This window comes from Poecilia reticulata, chromosome 18 (genome assembly GCF_904066995.2).
Source record: "Poecilia reticulata chromosome 18, P_reticulata-male-v2, whole genome shotgun sequence".
Classification (NCBI taxonomy): Eukaryota; Metazoa; Chordata; class Actinopteri; order Cyprinodontiformes; family Poeciliidae; genus Poecilia; species Poecilia reticulata.
The window spans coordinates 6,665,219-6,686,094 of NC_088847.1; the positions used below are offsets into that span (position 1 = coordinate 6,665,219).

Below are 20,876 nucleotides of genomic sequence, written 5' to 3' on the forward strand. Positions count from 1 at the left end.
TTAAATTTTAAAGTCATATACAATACTTTCAATAATTTTAATACTAAATAATATGTTTTCTTCAATAGCTTCCAGGTCATGCAAAGTATTGACTCAGAATCACTTAGAAATTGTATAGATGAGGCACAAACATTTGTTTTCCATTTGTAGCCATTTTCCATTTTTTAGGATTTTTTTGGGGTCAAAATTGAGTGCTTTTCTTCAATAGCTTCCAGGTCTTGTGACCCGTGACCCAGAACCTGTGTGAAATTGTTCCATCAGTCTGTATAGATGAGGCAGAAATGTTTGGTTCGGTAATTTGTTGACAGTCCCCAAGTAAACCTTGGTGCGCTGCGGCCGGGAGTTGTGGAGAACCCCCGGCCGACATTAGCGTTCATAAATCGGATCAACCTTGAGCTAAACGCCCCTACTCCCCGGAGCTCGAATATCGAATATCCAACTTGAAACTAACTCCATTGTGGCGTGAAGTTAGTTTTGAACTAGAGTTAGAGTCTGCAATACCGAGCATGGCTTTCTTCTTCGGCACTAGTGGGCGCCGGTTAATAATTCCTGTAATGCTGGCACCCAGTGGACAGATTGTACTACAGCAATTTTGCTATTTCTAATCAATCAATCAGATTTATTTATTTCTTTAGTACATTTAAGCTACAAGAAAGTTTAAAGTTCTAAATATATTTAAAAGCACAAATATACTAAGAACATACAGTGAGTCAACAATCGAAGCTTATAGTTTAGGATCAACGCATGCGCAGTTTGATCAAAAAATTATGCCCCGCCTCTTCCGTGACAATTCTCACACATTCAAAAAACGAGTCTCGCTCTCACACATACATAAAACGAGTCTTAGCACTGTGTGTGTGTGTGCGTGCGCGCAACTTTAGTCTTGTGTATGTAAGAGAGAAACATTTGTGTGCGTGTGCAAGTTAGTACAGTGTATGTGTGCGAGAAAGATAAAATGTGTGTGCGTGTGACATTTTAGTAGTGTGTATATGCAATTTGAGTATTTTTTGAGTGTGCGTGATGTTTTTTTAGAGTGTGCGTGATGTTTTTTTAGAGTGTGCGTGATGTTTTTTTGAGTGTGCGTGAGTTTCTTGTAGTGTGTGAGAGACAAAACATAGATTTTGTCCTAAACGGCCCCTCATATGTAAATGTGGCAGGCACAGAGCCTCCCAGTCTACAGCCTCAAAATGACCCCCATCAGTTTCATCAGTTTCCTTTAATGCTCAGGTTATTTCTGAACAAGGGGGTTTATGCACAAGTGGAGACAAAACAAGATTGTGATCTGATTTTCCAAGAGGAAGTCTGGCTTTGGGGAGGTATGAGTACCTGACATTTGCATAAAACAAATTCAACATTTTCTCAACTAGAACAGGTCACAAGCCTTACAGGTCATGTTGAGGTCGCAGTTGTGTTGCTCTTTTCCCAATTTTTTCATGTTGGATTGAACAGTTATTTGATAGATGTTCAAATCTAGTATGTGGTAGGAACTAGTCCTTGGTTTGAATATTAAACTTCTGAAATATTTAAGCTAAACTGCTATTAATAGATGTGTCTGGATGCCACATGTATAATACATGTGAGAATGAGCAGCTGATTTTCTCACACTTTGATCAGTTTGTTCTGAAAACTGTAACACATTATTAGAAAGACAAGCAGGAACTATAAGGGATAAACTACAAACAGTGATGTTACAGCTCAGCACACGATACTGAATAAAGTTTTTCCTTGTTATTTTCCCAAGCTAGAGTTTGTTTCATCTAATTTGTATTTTTTCCTTCCTCTTTATAGTTTGTAAAGGGTTTCCTTGTGAAACATGTTCCTGCCCTGCATTGAATATTTAAATGTGAAACAGTAAAATTCAGCTGCTATTTAGAGATGTGGGAAAGTAAGGTAGCAACAGTTTACCTGGGACTGTTTACAGCAGAGCATCAAGAGGAGAGAACACATTCACTCATCAGTGAGTGAGTGAATAGAAATGTTGTTTTAATCATATCCTTACATTATGTCAACAAATGTTTAGTTAAGAAACATTTGCACTATTGTTTTCTGTTTGTTCTGTTTCCTGTCCATCTTGGTCTCTCTGCTCTCATTGTTTCTCTGTCCAGCAGAGGGAGAGCTGCAGCTTTTCACTGTTTAAATGTTCTTCATCCAACAGAGACAAACTGCTGGAGGAAAATAATTCATCTGACAGCAAAGATGCAGTGGAGTCTGATTCTGCTCTTCCTGATGGGTAAGTTGATCTAAAACAAAACTAGACTCTCTGGTGTCTGTTATGTCAAAGTCTAATTTAGAAACCAGCTGTCTGTTCAATATTCACATAGAAAATAAAAGAATTAAACATAAAATAAAACTCAGAAATTCTAGTAATTGTAATGCATGTGCTGTGTTAGTTCATCCTGAAATGTGTTTATTTACAGATCAGTGTTGCTTCATGGACTGTCAGCTCTATGAGTTTCACTACATTAATGAGAATAAGACCTGGACTGAAGCTCAGCAGTACTGCAGAGAGAAACACACTGACCTGGTCACAGTGACTAACATGAAGGACATGGAGAGACTCATCAACATCTCAGCTGGAGATCAGAGTGAAGCTTGGATTGGTCTGCATGATCAAACAAATGGTACCAGAACTTGGTACTGGTCTCTACCTGGAGTGGAGTTTGATGAAAGTGAGACAAAGTGGTACACCAGTTATCTATGGTATTACTGGTATTCCAACTGTGGAATATTGACGTGGCTAAAAAGACCTAAAATTGTTGACTGTGGATATCATTCCTTTTTTCTTTGTTACGATGGTAAGATTGAAACGTCACCTTTGCTTTAAAATACACATAGTGTATGTAAACTTCTGGTTTCAATGATACATATGCACACACACATATATACATGCATATGGACTTGTGTGCATGTGTGTGTTCACACAAAGAGAACCAACAAACTATCATTTTAGTTTGTTGGTTCTCAATTTCTTCTTTAAGGAAAAAAATGGTTTAATAAAATATAATTATTCTTTAATATTTAAATAAGACCTCAATAAATGATATAAATTCATCTAAATTTCCCATCTTTTTTAAAGGCCACCGAACTTGATACATGCAAGAAATACCACTTTTAGTTCAAAATGTCTTATTTGACAGGATATTCCAGTTTCATGTTTTAAATCATAAATCATGTAAAAAAATATTCTGAGTCAATCATATCAATGTCATATTCATAAAAGTAAAGAAAAAACAGACTACTTCTAAAAAGTCATGTAAAGTTAACCAACTATGTTCATTCCACAGAAACCAACACAACCCATAAATATCACTTGATTGAAGAGAGGAAGACCTGGCTGGAAGCTCAGAGTTACTGCAGAGAGAATCACACAGACCTGATCAGTGGAACGAAGCAGCTACAGGACGCAGAGAATATGACTATATACGGGATGTCACTAGATGAATATATTTATGAAAATAAACCAATATACATTGGTCTGTTCAGAGACACCTGGAGGTGGTCAGATGGAAGCAGCTCCTCTTTCAGACACTGGAATCTACAGTTTGACAATGAGATGACCAACAGTGGTCAATGTGCCATGACTGTGTTGGACGATGAAGGCAGATGGAAGAATGAGAACTGCTCTGTGAGAAAACCCTTCATCTGTTATGGTGAGTGTTCAAAACATATTAGTGTGTGTAACATAAAACTCCACATACTTAGTTACATGTATTTCAAGAAAATAAACTTCACTACCAGGCTCATGTGGTTTAACAATAAGTCATTATTAGTTAAATACATTTTCTTAATTGTTCATACTTTTGAAAATTATTTTTTGTTGCATAAATTCTCATTGAAGACTTATAGTTTTATTTTTTTATATTTTATGTATTTTCATGCCAGATAAAGTGATCTTGATCAAAGAAAGTAAAACTTGGCATGAGGCCTTTACCTACTGCAGAGGTCACCACCATGACCTGGTCACCATCACCAACATGGATCAACAGAACCAGGTTCAGGAGAAAACCAAGAACGCATCGACTCCTTTTGTCTGGATTGGTCTGCGTTTCAACTGCAGTAGGAATGTTTGGTTCTGGGTTTGTGATAACTGGACCTGGAATGAACAAAATGACTGTAACATGTTTGGAGCCATGCAGGCAGGAGGAGAACATCGGTGGTTCCAAAGAAACGGCAGTGAGAGATTTAACTTTATCTGTACTAATTAATAATTTTTCCTCTTCTTTTTATTATCAGCATTTTTTCACTTTGTGCATCTTTTCAGTTGTGGGTTTAATGAAATTTACAAAATCATATTTGAATTTTGCCAAGGAACAATCTGTTAAGTAAAATTTTAAATTAGATATTTGCTTAAAGTGGACAATATTTCCATCCATCCATCCATTTTCTTGCACCCTTTTTCCCTCAGTGGGGTCGGGAGGGGTGCTGGTGCCCATCTCCAGCCAACGTTTCGGGCGAGAGGCGGGGTACACCCTGGACAGGTCGCCAGTCTGTCGCAGGGCAACACAGAGACACACAACCATGCACACACACACTCACACCTAGGGGCAATTTGGAGAGGCCAATTAACCTGACAGTCATGTTTTTGGACTGTGGGAGGAAACCGGAGTACCCGGAGTAAACCCACGCACGCACAGGGAGAACATGCAAACTCCATGCAGAAAGACCCCAGGCCGGGAATCGAACCCAGAACCTTCTTGCTGCAAGGCAAGAAGGTCCACGGGCTGCGCCACTGTGCAGCCCGTGGACAATATTTTTTTCTTGAAATGTTTTTTTAAGTAAATTGTTGAAATTTTATGTTGTTTCTCTTGTCTCACATGTGCATATATGTTTTTGTCTTTACAATATTTCCTGACTGATAGCATCTACCCAGCCTTGATAAAATTTTGTTGAGATTTAAAACAATAAGATCTTAATAAATCATTTCAAAACCTTTCACATGTTGAATGACATTTTCTTCTGCACAATTTAAAAGAAAACTATTGGGAAGATGGAAATGGGTCAGAAAGAGCCCAATTATTTCACTGCTTAAGTGTGCACACCTTTACATTATTACTGTTAAGAAAACATTTTTCATTTAATTTCATTACTAAATATTACCATATTCACCGGATTTGGCTTAGAATTGTGAAATATTTGTAGATTTCTATCCTTTTATTACACTCAATTTATATTTCTGATGAGCTGTACTTCTACTAGTCAGTCTGTCTCTGCGGGATCATTGTCTAAAAAACAAAACCACTGCTAACACCAAAGACACACACGCACACACTGCGGAGAACCTAAAGAAACTTTGGTCGGTGACAGTGGATGATACACAGCCCATGGAGGTGGTCTGACCTGAGTCGCCGGTGCTGGTCCCCCTGGGGTTCAACATGACCCCCGGAACCCAAAGGCCGCAGAACACTGGCTGAGTCTAGGCCGCTAACTGGAGGAAGCCAACCATTTTTTATTTTTTTTGTACATGATAGAGGGGCATTGCCTCCATGGTTACTAACGGTTACACACATACGTCCTCCATAATGCAATATTATATTGTATCTTACTAGTCATACCTATAAAGTATATAAACTTTAATTTTATCTTGTAAAAAGTGTTCACTGCAAATCCACGGTTACACCAAGGGCTGTCAGTCCTTTGATTGACGGCTGCTTTCCATAGTCGGTCTATCTTACCTGATTAAAAGTTATAAAATAAAATGACATGTTTGTTTGCATCTTTGTCTTCAGCCAAACACGGAGCACCCTTTTTCAATCTGGAGAGACTCGCACAGAGAAAAAGCAGCAGTTAGAAAGTTTTATTAACGCGTAGTTCTTTGGCGCTCGGATACCAGCAGAAGATGTGCGTACTGAGAATCGCCGTGAGCTTTGATGATCGGCTTGGGGGGAAGCTCAGGGTAGTCTGAGTGGTGGTGGAGTGGACCCTAGAGAGGAAGGAGCCTGGAGGGAGTCTGGAAGATGTCCGGGAGGATGAGGGTGGAGACGGGGAGGAGGTGGGTTGAAGCGCGGCTGAAGAGCAGGTGGACCCGAAGTCGCTTGTCCTTTTCAAGGAACTCTTGCGTGGTGATTGGCTGGAGCGGAGCAACGCTCCGGTGCTGGTTGGCTGAGGCGGAGGCGTGGTAATTGAGTGATGCCGATAAGCTGAGGAGAGTCTCCCAGCTTGAATTTACGCCTAGGTTTTCATGAACATTTTTAATGTGAAATCAATTAAATAGAAGCGATATTAGGCTGCCACGTGTCTGTTTTTCTGACAGGCTCTGCAGTAGTACATAGGTTGTTCTGACATCATGTTCTCAGGTGTTCCAGCATCTACTAGTATTACAAGGAAAAAACAACTTCCTGGTTTGGACTAAAGAAGTTAATTTCCCCCGAATAATTTTGCTTCCTGTATGCATATTTTATTCGCTGCATGCCTTTCCACTCAGAACACATATATATCTATTCCATAAGCATTTTTAAATGAATTAAAGCTTATTTCTCAAAGATGTATCACAAATCCAAACCTTCATCTTTGAGAAGCTGGTTCTTGCGTCAGAATTATTAAGGAAACACGAAAATGTTATAGAGCATCAAGAGGAGAGAACACATTCACTGAGGGACAAAGAAAAGAAACGTAAGTTTCATAGAAATGTCATTTTAATCTTATTCTTACATTATTTTCGTGTCACCACATTTTTAGTTAGGAAAAAGTTGCACTATTTTTTCTGACTTCTCTATTTGTCTGTCTTGGTCTCTCTGCTCTCATTGTTTCTCTGTCCAGTGGAGGGAGAGCTGCAGCTTTTCACTGTTTAAATGTTCTTCATCCAACAGAGACAAACTGCTGGAGGAAAATAATTCATCTGATAGCAAAGATGCAGTGGAGTCTGATTCTGCTCTTCCTGATGGGTAAGTTGATCTGAAACACAACTAGACTATCTGGTGTCTGTTATGTTAAAGTCTAATTTAGGAACCATCTGTCTATTCAATAGTCACACAAAAAGTAAAAGTATTAAACATAAATTAAAACTGCTCAATTCTAGTCATTGTAATGCATGTGCTGTGTTAGTTCATCCTGAAATGCTATTATTGCTCTCAGATCAGTGTTGTTTCATGGACTGTCAGCTCTATCAGTTTCACTACATTAAAGAGGAAAAGACCTGGACTGAAGCTCAGCAGTACTGCAGAGAGAAACACACTGACCTGGTCACAGTGACTAACATGAAGGACATGAAGAGACTCATCAACATCTCAGCTGGAGATCAGAGTGAAGCTTGGATTGGTCTGTATAATCAAACAAATGGTACCAGAACATGGTACTGGTCTATGCCTGGAGTGCAGTTTGATGAAAGTGAGATAAAATGGGCCAAAGGAGAACCAAGTCATGACTGGAATCACAACTGTGGAACTGTGTCGGATCCCCCATGGCTCATTGCTGACATTGTTGACTATACATGTCCTACCTTTTTCCTCTGTTACAATGGTAATATTGAAGTCTTTTAATTGAAATGTCATGTTTCCTTTAAAATATATGTAGTGTAAACATCTGGTTTCTACTGTACATATGCACACACATATGGACAGAGAACAAACTAACATTTTTATTGTCAAAATTTAATTTATGTTTGATAATAAAACTTGGTAAGAAACATTTCACATTTATGGTAAAATGTTTTAATCAAATATAAATATTTTTTATTATAAAATCTCAACTAATAAAATCAATCCAAACTTTCTGTCTTTTTTTAAGAGTCCACTTAACTTGACACATGCAAGAAATAACACTTTTAGCTTATAATTCCTTGACATGATATAGAAGTGTCATGTTCTAAATCAGAATTCATATAACCAAATTAAAATAAACTGAATAAATCATATCAACTTAATATTTACAAAAAATAAAGAAAAAACTAAAGAAAAACTGGTAAGCTTCATTTTTAAATGTTTTTTTCTAAGGATACTTCTCAAAGGTCATGTAAAGTTAACCAACTCTGTTCATTCCACAGAAACTAATACCACCCATAAATATCACTTGATTAGAGAGGAGAAGACCTGGCTGGAAGCTCAGAGTTACTGTAGAGAGAAACACACAGACCTGATCAGTGGAATGAAGCAGCTACAGGATGAAGAAGTGAAGAAATTGATTAAGTCTGCAGGCCATCCACATATATCTATTGGTCTGTTCAGAGACACCTGGATGTGGTCAGATGGTAACAGTTCATCTTTCAGACACTGGAATAAAGACTTTAACAATCATCAACCCATCAGTGATCAATGTGCCATGACTGTGTTTAGTGATGGAGGCAGATGGAAGAATGAGAACTGTAGTGAAAGAAAACCCTTCATCTGTTATGATGGTGAGTATTAAATATCAGTATGTGTAACATAAAACTCAACATTCTTAATGAAACATCATTTAAGAATAAAAGCTTTTCTACAATGTAAAGCTTATATTTTGTATAATATAAGCTTTACCTTATATTATGGTAAAACTTGCCATTAGTGGTTTAACTCATAACAGTCATCATTACACGAATTTAGTTAAATAAAGGGTCTTGATACTTTTGGAACTTCTTTTTTGTTGCATCAGAATTGTTGTCAGTCAGCTCTGATTGAGGACTTAGAAAGAAATTGTATAGTTCTATTCCTTATATTTTATGTATTTTCATGCCAGACAAAATTATCCTGATCAAAGAAAGTAAAACCTGGCCTGAGGCCTTAACCTACTGCAGAGGTCACCACCATGACCTGGTCACCATCACCAACAAGGATGAACAGAAACTGGTTCAGCAGGAAGCCCAGTTTGCCTCGACTCCTTTTGTCTGGATTGGTCTGCGTTTCAACTGCAGTGAGAGTATTTGGTTCTGGGTTTGTGATAACTCGACCTGGAATGGACAAAATGACTGTAACATGTTTGGAGTCATGCAAGCAAGAGGAGAGTATCAGTTGTTCCAAAGAAACGGCAGTGAGAGATTTAACTTCATCTGTACTAATTAATAATTCTTCCTCTTCTTTTTATTAGCAACTTTTTTCACTTTGTTTTCAGTTGTGGGTTTAATTAATTTCACAAAACCACATTTTAATTTTGCCAACCAGTGATCTGTTAAGTAGAATTTTAGATTATATATATATACACATATATATATATTTGCTTAAAAAGGAACATCATTTTTTCTTGAAATGTCTTTTTTAAAGTGAATTGTTAAGATTTTTTCTTGTCTTACATGTACATATATGTTGTTGTCTTTACAATATTTTGTGACTGTTACCGTCTACTCAACTTTGATCAAATGTTATTGTGATTTAAAACAATAAGATCTTAATAAATCACTTGAAAACTTTTCCATGTTGACAGACATTTTTTTCTGTACAATTTAACAGAAAGATGTTGGGAAGGAGGAGATGGGATGGAAGGAGTCCAGTTATTTTGCTGCATTAGTGTCCACACCCTTACACCAATACTGTTAGGACAACCCTTCATTCAATTTTATTATTAAATATTTCCAAATTCACCAGATCTGTCTTTCCCACTTTCAAGTGTGAGATATTTGTAGATTTGTATCCTTTAATAAAACCATAACTTACATTTCTGGTGAGCTGTACTTCTTCTGGTTGGTTTGTCTCTACAGGATTATTGTTTGAAAAACAAAACCACCTCTAACACCAAAGACACACACACACACACACGCACACACACACGCACACACACACACACACACACACACACACACACACACACACACACACACACACACACACACACACACACACGCACACACACACACACATCCTTGTATTTCTATGAAAACTCAGGACTTTGTAATGACTTCCATTCATTTAATAACTACATTTATGCCTAATGCAGACATTTTCACTAACCCCAACCATTACTTGTCTATTCCTAACACCAACCTTACCCAGAATAGCAGGGTAAAAATACAAAAAGAAAAGAGAGGGAGGACCAGGAAAAGACACAAATTTCCATTCATCCATCCATCCATTTTCTGTACACCCTTGTCCTTTAGTTGGGTCAGGAGGGTTACACAAATTTCCCCATGACATAATATTTCACATTGCGTAAGTACATTTGCGTATCCTTTTCACAGTGTTTTGCATCATCACGAAGGCAGACATGCAAAATGCCTGCTGTACTTCCCTTTTTGCAGACACAATCCTGGTTGATAGAATCCCATTTGCACCAGTTTTAATGCACACAAACCTGGAGATCAGGGCTAGCCACATAGACGGGGCCCTGTGATTATGGGTGTAGCGGTCGTACGTGTTCCAAAACCAAAGATTCCAACAAGGGCCGTGGGTGGTAACAGGTGGTTTGATTTGCACGCACTTCCAACTTGATTGTTTTGAAAAATATATATGCTTTATTTCTTGTAAAAATAGCAACAAAGTAATTACTAAAAATGTCCTACAGCTTAGTTGAAAACGAAAATAATCTTAATTTGATGTTTTAAGTTCAAAAAGGGGACAAAAAATCATTTACAAAAACCTCCTGTCAACACACCAGACATTTGCCAAACAATAGACCTCCACCAAGCACCCGGTGTGTTCTTAATTACTCAAATTAATGGGAGGGTCTAACAATTGCCAAAGTAATCTAAACAATTCCAAATACAAAATTAATTACAGGTTTTGGCTCTAAACTAACTTAAATATGTTCTAAGTGCCCAAATAGAAATTGGTAAAAATTACAATTCACAAAATTTTGCATAAATAGCCACAAAAATGTGATTTTTGAGTCGTTTATTTGTAAGAAATACACAAAATGTAGAATAATTAATCAAAAATCCTTTTGGAATGTTGCATATTCAGATGCTGAGTGTTTCTTAAAAAGAGCTGACAAATGACAGAGACAACAGTTGTAAAAAACACAGAGTGGTCATGTTTAAACTAAGGCTCCCGGCTTTCAAAATAAAAGCAGGATATTCAGTTTTGCACTGAAGATGAAGAGAAGGCTCAAAAGAATCTATAAAGAATCATATTTGACTTCTTTGTAATGTCAAATAATTTAAAATATTTTAAAGAGGTGTTAAGTTAATAAAAACATCCTTTAAACATCCTCAGGTCAAAGGTCAGAATTTAGCTCAGACAACAACACAGTGAGTTCAGCTCAGTCAAATTAGGCAGCAGGATAAATATCTCAGTATTTACTTAAAACGTGATAATGAGGTAAACACACAGTTATACTTTAAGCAAATATCTAACTGAGGTAAAAGCCGTTTTCTGAGATGAATGTAAAGTATTGTCAATTACTTTTATTTGTTTAATCTGATGCACAAAAAATTCAGATGATTTTTTTTCTTATATAAGTTGCTTCAGCTCACCGTCCTCATTTTCTGTCAATTATTGTATAACTTGTAACATGAATTATCGCCTTTGTAAAGAACAGACTCATCCTCCCGTTTGAACATTCAAATGTTGACACAGACTCGCTCTTATGTGTTCATTAGAAGTCGACATTTAAGCTGGGAACGTCGATCAGAACGTCAAGCAGAGGTTTGACGAGACACAAAAGGTAACCAGGTCCATGTTTTAACTTTCTTTCTGTGCTTGATATTTAAATATTCTGTTTCCTGTCTGACTTTGACTTGTTCTATGTTCTGCCCGCATTGTTGCAGATTGTCAAACCTTGATATGAAGTGTTTAAATGTTCTTCATCCAACAGAGACAAACTGCTGGAGGAAAATAATTCATCTGACAGCAAAGATGCAGTGGAGTCTGATTCTGCTCTTCCTGATGGGTAAGTTGATCTGAAACACAACTAGACTTGTACTAGATTTTTTTTATCACAGGAGCTTAAATCATCTTGTTTCATTGAAACATTTATCCTATGTTGTGTGTTGCTGAAATCACCCTAAATTAATACCAGCATGTTTCATGTTACAGCTCAGTGTTACTTCATGGACTGTCAGCTCTATCAGTTTCACTACATTAATGAGAATAAGACCTGGACTGAAGCTCAGCAGTACTGCAGAGAGAAACACACTGACCTGGTCACAGTGACTAACATGAAGGACATGAAGAGACTCATCAACATCTCACCTGGTAGTAAAAACCGAGCTTGGATTGGTTTGTATGATCAAACACATGGTACCAGAACATGGTACTGGTCTATGCCTGGAGTGGAGTTCGATGAAAGTGAGACAAATTGGATGTCAGGAGAACCGACTGACAAACATGGGAATGAAATATCTGGGAACTGTGGATTTCTGTTTAAAAATTTTACATGGGCAGATGAATCTTGTCATCACATGGAATTTTTCCTCTGCTATGATGGTGAGTAATAAGAAAACCCAGAAAATAAACTAAGTAATTAAAAAAAAAAAAACAATCTGAATGAGAGATGTATCGACGGTACCACTCCCTTGTAGATGACTGATAATTAGTTCATAGATATGTTATTTATTCTTCTCTAAACCCTTTATAAGTCATTAGTAGCTGTTCATTATACATTCATTTAGGGTGAAAAGGAGACAAAAATCTACCAGTTTCTTGCCAAATAGTGAGCCAATTCTGTTCACCTATAGATTTTATCTACAGTTGTTAAACTAAACTTTTCAGACTGCCTTGTAAGCACAATAAGGATTCGTCAACATAATTGTTTAGCATAGTCTCCTTCTCACTCTCAATGCCTAATAAATGATTTATAAAGTGCTACAAATGAATTGATAACATACCTATATATTTTTTATTATCCATCTAAAAGGGGAGCTTTGTATTGTAAAGTGGCACCGATTAGTTAATGCAGTTCTGACAGCAAGTATGACAAAATCATCAGCTTCTCTCAAATATTCTCAGCCTAAAATGTGTTTTTTTCTCCACAGAAACTGATAGAAACCAGAAATACCACTTGATTAAAGACAAGAAGAGCTGGCAGAAAGCTCAGATTTACTGCAGAGAGAATCACACAGACCTGATCAGTGGAATGAAGCAGCTACAGGATGCAAGATCAGCAAATGTTTTGAACTCTATGGGAAACGAAACACACGTACATTTCGGTCTCTTCAGAGACGCCTGGAAGTGGTCTGATGGAAGCAGCTTCTCTTTCAGACACTGGCACAAAGGCTTCAACAATCAACAACCCAAAAGGGGACAATGTGCCATGTTTAAGTTTAATGATAAAGGCAGATGGAGGAATGAGGACTGTACGGCCAAGAAACACTTCATCTGTTACGACGGTAAGGCATTTCGAAAACACTGAGGAGATGACTTCAGTGTTTTGAAAATCAATTGAAATAGGTGTCACATCTGCGTGGTTGTAACATTTGATGTATGTGTCATCATTTTGGGTTTGCTGTGAAGACTTGCTCATGTTCATGGCTTCTTTGTTTAGATGAAGTGACCCTGATCAAAGAAAATAAAACCTGGGAGGACGCCTTGTACTACTGCAGAGATCACTACCATGACCTGGTCACCATCACCAACATGGATGATCAGAGATGGATCCAGGAGAAAATCAAGAACGCATCGACTGATTATGTCTGGATGGGTCTGCACTACGCCTGCACTCTGGATTTCTGGTTCTGGGTCAGTGATGAGGTGGTCAGATATAAGAACTGGGCCAAAGGTGAACCGATGGACGACTGTGACATGTCTGGAGCCATGGAGACGGGAGGAGGACATCAGTGGTTCAAAAGAAATGATGATGAGATGCTGAATTTCATCTGTTCTAAAAAGTAAAATCTACTCTTTTCTTTTGTTTTTAATTTATTCTTATGTGTGTGATTCATATTAGATGTTGGTTTAATTAATTTTACTTCCCAATTGAGAAATGACTCTTTTTGTCAATGGTGTTGATCTATTTACAAAAAGCTTGACGTGGTGTTTGGTTTTCTAGTGGTTATACGAGATGCCACTGTGCTATATATTATCTCTTATGCTGTTATGGGATTTATACCAATGTTATCTACTTTTATATTCTGGTGTGTGAATATAAGCTACATGAATCTGTTTTATACACCATAAATATCTGGTGTTTACTTGCTAATCTACTCCATCATGTTCTCACTGTTCCTCATCTTCATTGATTGATTTCTATTACTTTTAATTCCTAATTCTTTTATCATAGATAATGACTTGTTTTCCTGAGTTGTTTACTTTAATCATGTTATTGTGTGTCTAGCAGTTAAAGGCCTGATTTTGCTGTTTGTATTACATCTGACTGTGTGAAAGTGCACTACCAATAAAGTTTGACTTTTTTAAATGCTTGTCATAAATTATTGACATGCTTCCCAGAAATCAATGGAACAATCTTTATTTTAAATACATCAATCTGAACTTTCTAATAATTGCTGACCAGCATTGTTAATGTTTTTACTAGTGTCTTAATGATTTATCTTTGGTTATTTTTAAGTCTCCTACCATATTAAAGTTGGAACTTTGGCTGGGCGACATCCAAGATGTTTATATTACTTCCAGTGTGTAGAAAAAAAAACATGTTAATACACTTTGAATATTCCTTAAACTTACATCTTTTTAGGTTTTACCGTAACAGCCTGGACTTAAATGTGTGACAGTCTTCCAGCAGCAGTTAAAATTGAAAATATTTTACTCATTTGATATTAGAGAAATGGCAGAAGTAAGGTTTGGTCAGCAGATGGCAGCACAGTCAGGTTAAACAGAAGGTACAGCCTCGGTATGATTTCATTAACAGATTCTGCAAGCAGAGTCTCATGAATATCTGTCCAGTTGAGAACTTAGCAGGAATCATATGGGACTGAAAAGAGCAAAAATCCTCAAAGTTTGTAGAGCTTTATCACATTATGTTTCTTATTTTAGATTAACAGAGTTTAACATTGCTGTTCAAATTAAATCATTCCTGAAGCAGAGCAGATGTACTGTAACAGGCTAACCCAGTGGTTCCCAAAGATTTTCTTCTGGCCCCCTATGGATTACAATAAACCCCTCCCACCCCCCAAAAAAGAAAAAAAAATCAACTGGGCACACACATCGTTCAACCAGACATAAACCTACACACATAGTTTGTTTTCAAACTCCACTGAAGTTTATTTCACATTTCAGGTTGCAACAAAAAGCCTCTGTGCAAAATGGGGCAAAACATCAACAGCTCCATGGCTGCTGAGTCATCGTTGAAACCATGTGCATAGCGCAGGGAAGAATTAGTTCCTCTGCAACCGTGTGGGGCTTTTTACACTGTGCAACTCGGTAGGCAACTTTATATGAAGTGAGCTGAGCATTTGTCAACACGAATGCAGCTTTCGTAAAGAGAGATTGCTGAGCACAGCAGTTTGTGAGTTTTTGTCTGAAAAAGTCAACTGACTTGTCTTTGTGCTCTGGATGTACCGTCTCCAAGTGGCGTCTTAGCTTGTTGGGCTTCAGATTGTCACAAGCTAGCACTTTAAGACAGACAACACACTGTGGTCTCTCCTCATTACCCACCGTTGTACAGGTGAAGCCAAAGGAAAGATATGCTTTGTCATATTTTCTACTCTTTGGCTTTGAAGAAAGCTGGTTTGTTAGCATATATTGCGATGCTTCTTCTTCTGCCTTACACTTAGGGAGCCTCGTTAAAAACCTAACCATTATGCTTACACAGTAAAAAAAAATCCGTAAAAAAACAGGAAAATGTACTGGTAATTTTCTGCCAGTACATTTTCTGTTTTTTACGGAATTTCCAGCAGAATTTTTCCCGTAATTTAACAGATTTTTTCCCGTAATTTAACAGCTTTTATATGTTACATTTTTAATATAGAAAACAACCAGGTCATATAGCGGTTCCATTGACACTTTGCCCTACGCCTGTTAGGAGAGGGAACCCAAATAAAAATGGGTAGGGCGGTAAAGTGGAGGGGCCAATGGTTCCCTGACCGTCCTGTTGTGCTGCGCAAATTACTGCCAGTTCAGACTTGAGAGAATAATGCATTTAGTGCCCACAGATTCTATTTTTTTTATAGTGCATGCTCACTGTGTGCTTTTATTAGCCCTAGCAACAGTTGCCATGCTGCTGACAATGATGTCATCAGCATGACTTCAAATGATGTCTGTGTCATGAGAGCCTTCCAAGGTTGACTTTGTGATGTCATAGAGGCCATGACATCACCAACTGATCAGTTAATTCTCTGATCAGTTAACACAAATCAGTTAAGTCAGTCAGCACAAGATTCATTTGGACGTTTTAGCTCAGCTCCATAAAGATGAACGACGAAAGCCCACAGAGAGAAATGGATGTAAGGCCTAAGGTCTCTTTTTGGACAAAAGTGAAAAAAACATTGTCCAACAAAGTTCACCCTGGTCAAAGAAGCCCAAATTACAAGAAGAGAAACTTTCTCAGTGAACTTCTGTGGGAAGTGATTGAAAAGGCTGCAGATGGACCAACTCTGCATCTTGTCAGACAAATCTTTCAGGAACAACACAGCAAAATTTTGATCTTGCTTTTGAGAAAAACTGGAGAATTAAACGTGGACGTACTCTCCGAGGTGTCAGAGGAGCTAGGAGAAAGGATTTTCCAGAGTATTGCGAGAGATGCATTCCACTTTGCCAGTGAACTGCATTTAATCGCACTCCTTGATTACCCAGAAGGACACCAAGTAATTGTGGAGAAATTCAAAAAGCACCTGGAGAATCCTGTTCCTAAAGAGAAAATGTTAGCGTCTACAAAAAGAAAGTTCAGAAAGACATTTTTTCCTACTGAAGACTTGTACGCAGATGAAAACTGCCTGAGTGAGGATTATACTCAGGCAGCCATGGACCCTGAACAGTTTTTGAGGGACGCAAACAGGATGGGTTTCAGACGAGGAACCGAAGACGAACGGAGAGTTATGGTGGAAAATATTCTTTGGAGAATGATTTATAAGTCCAGTTACAGATCTACCTATGGGCATTACAAAAGGAAGCACACCGAACCTGTCCAGAGAAAGCTTGCTCCAAAAATCTGGAAAGAAGTAAAGGACATAGATTTCGTCTTTTTTGAGAAAATGGAAAAAAAAATCTGCAGAGACATCTTGCAACTTCTCTGGGGCAATGAAGATGCAGTTAGAGAACTGCTCTTCAAGTTGATCAAAAGCGACAACCCAATCGTTATTTATAAGGTTGTCCAATGCTTCAGAAGAACCCTGGCACGACCGCGGAAAATCATTCTCCGAGACACCGTTCTGCAAAAGGCATGGGGGCACATCAAAAAGGCTGCGTGTTGTGGAGACGCTTCAGAGGAAGAAGAGAGGCAAGAACCCACCAAGAGTGGACCGAACGCTGTGTTTAGTCCACGCTTAGTTGGGCCTCAAAGTTTGGTTTGCTCAGAGGTCGGTACTGACTCGGAGGAGTTAGGGCCGGGCTCCGAGTCAGGAACCGCCTCCAAGACAGGACCCGGCTCCAAGATAGGACCCAGCTCTGAGTCTGGACCCGCCTCCGAGTCTGGATCCGCCTCCGAGACAGGACCCGCCTCCGAGACAGGACCCGCCTCCGAGAAAGGACCCGCCTCCGAGACAGGACCCGCCTCCGAGACAGGACCCACCTCCGAGACAGAACCCGTCTCCGAGTCTGGATCCGTCTCCGAGACAGGACCCGCCTCCGAGACAGGACCGGCCTCCGAGAAAGGACCCGCCTCCGAGACAGGACCCGCCTCTGAGAAAAGATCCGCCTCCGAGACAGCACCCGCCTCCGAGACAGGACCCGCCTCTGAGACAGGACCCGAGTCTGGATCCGCCTCCGAGACAGGACCGGCCTCCGAGAAAGGACCCGCCTCCAAGACAGGACCGGCCTCCGAGTCTGGATCCGCCTCTGAGACAGGACCCGCCACTGAGACAGGACCCGCCTCCGAGAAAGGACCCGCCTCTGAGACAGGACCCGCCTCCGAGAAAGGACCCGCCTCCGAGACTGGACCCGCCTCCGAGTGTGGACCCGCCTCCGAGTGTGGACCCTCCTCTGAGACGGGACCCTCCTCTGAGACGGGACCCGCCTCGGAGATGGGAGCCGCCTCCGAGATGGGACCCACCTCCGAGTGTGGACCCACCTCCGAGACAGGACCCGCCTCTGAGACAGGACCCGCCTCAGAGTCTGGACCTGCCTCAGATTCTGGACCCGCCTCAGATTCTGGACCCGCCTCAGAGACAGGACCCGCGTCCAAGTCTGGACACGCCTCCGAGTCTGGACCCGCCTCCGAGACCGGACCCGCCTCCCAGACGGGACCCGCTTCCGAGTGAGGACCCGCCTCCGAGACAGGACCCGCCTCCAAAACAGGACCCGCCTCCAAGTCTGGACACGCCTCCGAGTCTGGACCCGCCTGTCAGAAGTGTCAAAACTGGATGCGTTTCTTCAGCAGAACTTCACAACTTGAGGGTGTGGATGATTATGGCCTTAAGAGTGCTTACAAGTTTTCAATCTGAGAAAACTGGAAACCTTTAGTCATCTGCTGTTACAGTCAGAACAAGGTGGGAAGAGTGTACCGAAGAGTTAGAATGGGGGGCTGAGGGAACGGTGGCGGACTGGGGAGCTAGAGTACGTTCGAAGGGGTTCGAAGAAGAAGGAGAGAAGGTGGGGGGCTGACATATCGTTAGAGGGGTGACGGGTGGGGGAAGTGAAAAAGGAGGGGGGCGAAGGAGAGACATTGAGGGGGGCTAGTGTACCATTGAGTGCTGGGGGGGCCGGACGGAGTATTGCAAGAAGGGGGAGGAGGTCTGGCTGTAGAAGGAGAGGGCGAAGGAGAGACGTTAATCTGCGGACTGGGGGCTAGAGTATAATTAGAAGGGGTTCGAAGAAGAAGGAGAGAAGATGGGGGGCTGACGTATCGTTAGAGGGGTGGGGGGTGAGGGAAGCAAAGAAGGAGGGAGCGAAGGAGAGACATTGAGGGGTCTAGTGTACCACTAGAAGTGTGAGGGGTCGAAGAGGGTGGGGCCAGTCTAGCGTACTGTTGAGTGCTGGGGGGGGCTGGACAGACGGTCTTTCTGCATGGAGTTTGCATGTTCTCCCTGTGTATGCGTGGGTTTTCTCCGGGTACTCCGGTTTCCTCCCACAGTCCAAAAACATGACTGTCAGGTTAATTGGCATTTCCAAATTGCCCCTAGGTGTGAGTGTGTGTGTGCATGGTTGTTTGTCCTGTGTGTCTCTGTGTTGCCCTGCGACAGACTGGCAACCTGTTCAGGGTGTACCCCGCCTCTCGCCCGGAACGTTAGCTGGAGATGGGCACTAGCAACCCTCCCGACCCCACTGAGGGACAAGGGTGCAGGAAGATGGATGGATATTCTTAACATAATTTTGAAACAAAACTAAATTGAAACAAAACTAAATTCTAAGTAAATGTAGTTGTTGAACACAAAACACTTACATTGAAAGTAGCTCATCATGCAAAGTGATGTAAAAATGAAACCATTCTACAATCAATTTGCAGACTTTATTTAGCAATTTAAGACCATAAATTGACGTCATCTAGTATTTATAACTAACCTTTGCTATAATATATTAAGAGTTAAACATATTCTTGAGCTTGCTAATGTTTATCTTCTGCACATCACAACTAATTTATTGCATTTTACTATACAAATTTCAACGTATAAATTAAATGTAAAGCAATCTTGACTAGTCTTTGTAGTCAAACAGTTTTGTTAATTACTATAAGATGGAACATACAAAAAATTGCTTTGGAACATGAAAATCATAGCTGTAAACAGGACCAACATGCTTCAAAATAAATGAAATACAGGTATAAATATTTAGTTAAAAATCAAATGCTACATAAAGCCAGCCTAATGCCAACGACAGTGGAAGACACTGGATTCATGAGTGTGTGCTCTCATTACCTCTAGTCGCTGTGAACATAAAACAAAACAGTCCATTTTATGTTTATGTTCTGCAAAAAAAAGGTTAATCCAACTCTTAGGTCCAGTTACCAAGAGCTTGAAATGTTGTCTGACCAGTTCTTGTGCTTCGCAAAGGTTCTTGGTGCACCAGGTTTGATGAGATGATCCATCATGTTTAAACTTCAAAAGGCTCATATTTTCCATGGATTCCCAGTCATTCAGTTCATTAAGGGACTTGAACCATCTGGTTGGAATGCAAAGCTGCTTCTTCACCTTCGTCTGCATCGTGTGAGTCGACCTCATTCAGGGTTTGAGCCCAGAAAATCTATAAACAAAGAGAATGGATACTCAAGTTTAACACAGAAACACTTCATGTTATAAACATACTTTTTACAAAACGCTTCTAAATTACATTACAGCAGCACATCACCTTGCTCATCAGCGTCTCACCAATTGCTTATACCTCTTTCACAAACAACAACATTGAGTAATTTTGATAAAAAAATCTACACTAGGAGTGTGTCAATTGCAGATTTCTGGCCAATCTTTAAAAATCTGACTTGTCAATTCTGATTTTGGCCGATACTGATCGTCTTGTCTGAATATTGCTAAATGCAGAAAACGTCAGTGGGTTGGTAACAGTGGGGTGACTATTGATAACTGCAAACATGGAGACATGAGCTGGTAGGCTGGTCTATCAGTCAAACGTCTCTAACAGGAGAGGAAAGCGGTTGATTTTTAGATCTTTGCTGAGGTAGATAAGATCAGTGGATGAAATCACTTTCACATGTATTGGCGGATCACCAATCGTCAAAATTAAGGATTTGGGGAAGATTTATTGGTGCACCCCTAACATACACAATACACAAATATTTTCTTTAGAAAATAAAAACATACACTGATTTTTGCATATTTGTTAAAAGAAAGTCACCATGTCATGATTTTATGTCACGAGATGTATACTTCGCGAAAATAAAAACTCCACTTCCCCTGAGCTACTATTTCCATCTGAAGAAATCCATCACTCCCAACCAAAACCAACCAATCAGAGACAGGAGGATAGTCTTAGCGCTGTCAATCAACCTCTTCATGCTGTCAATCAACTTAACATTACAGGAAAACCGTTTATCCACTGTCA

General features: G+C 39.8%; 2 protein-coding genes and 1 long non-coding RNA gene across 3 annotated transcripts; all 3 read left to right on the forward strand.

Annotated features, from left to right (window-relative positions):
* Positions 1–2,423: 2,423 nt before the first annotated feature.
* LOC145548877 (C-type mannose receptor 2-like) lies at positions 2,424–4,694 on the forward strand. The gene is made up of 3 exons (XM_081599942.1): positions 2,424–2,808; positions 3,358–3,650; positions 3,883–4,694. Exons 1-3 carry the CDS (start codon positions 2,432–2,434, stop codon positions 4,203–4,205), a joined length of 993 nt encoding a protein of 330 aa, XP_081456068.1. The 5' UTR covers positions 2,424–2,431; the 3' UTR covers positions 4,206–4,694.
* Positions 4,695–6,559: 1,865 nt separating this feature from the next.
* LOC103480343 (uncharacterized) lies at positions 6,560–7,609 on the forward strand. Its single transcript, XR_014084758.1, has 3 exons — positions 6,560–6,609; positions 6,807–6,881; positions 7,072–7,609. It is a non-coding gene; the product is annotated as an uncharacterized LOC103480343 (long non-coding RNA).
* A 4,269-nt stretch (positions 7,610–11,878) lies between these two features.
* LOC103480342 (C-type mannose receptor 2-like) lies at positions 11,879–14,176 on the forward strand. The gene is made up of 3 exons (XM_008435232.2): positions 11,879–12,263; positions 12,812–13,165; positions 13,321–14,176. Exons 1-3 carry the CDS (start codon positions 11,888–11,890, stop codon positions 13,665–13,667), a joined length of 1,077 nt encoding a protein of 358 aa, XP_008433454.2. The 5' UTR covers positions 11,879–11,887; the 3' UTR covers positions 13,668–14,176.
* Positions 14,177–20,876: the final 6,700 nt, after the last annotated feature.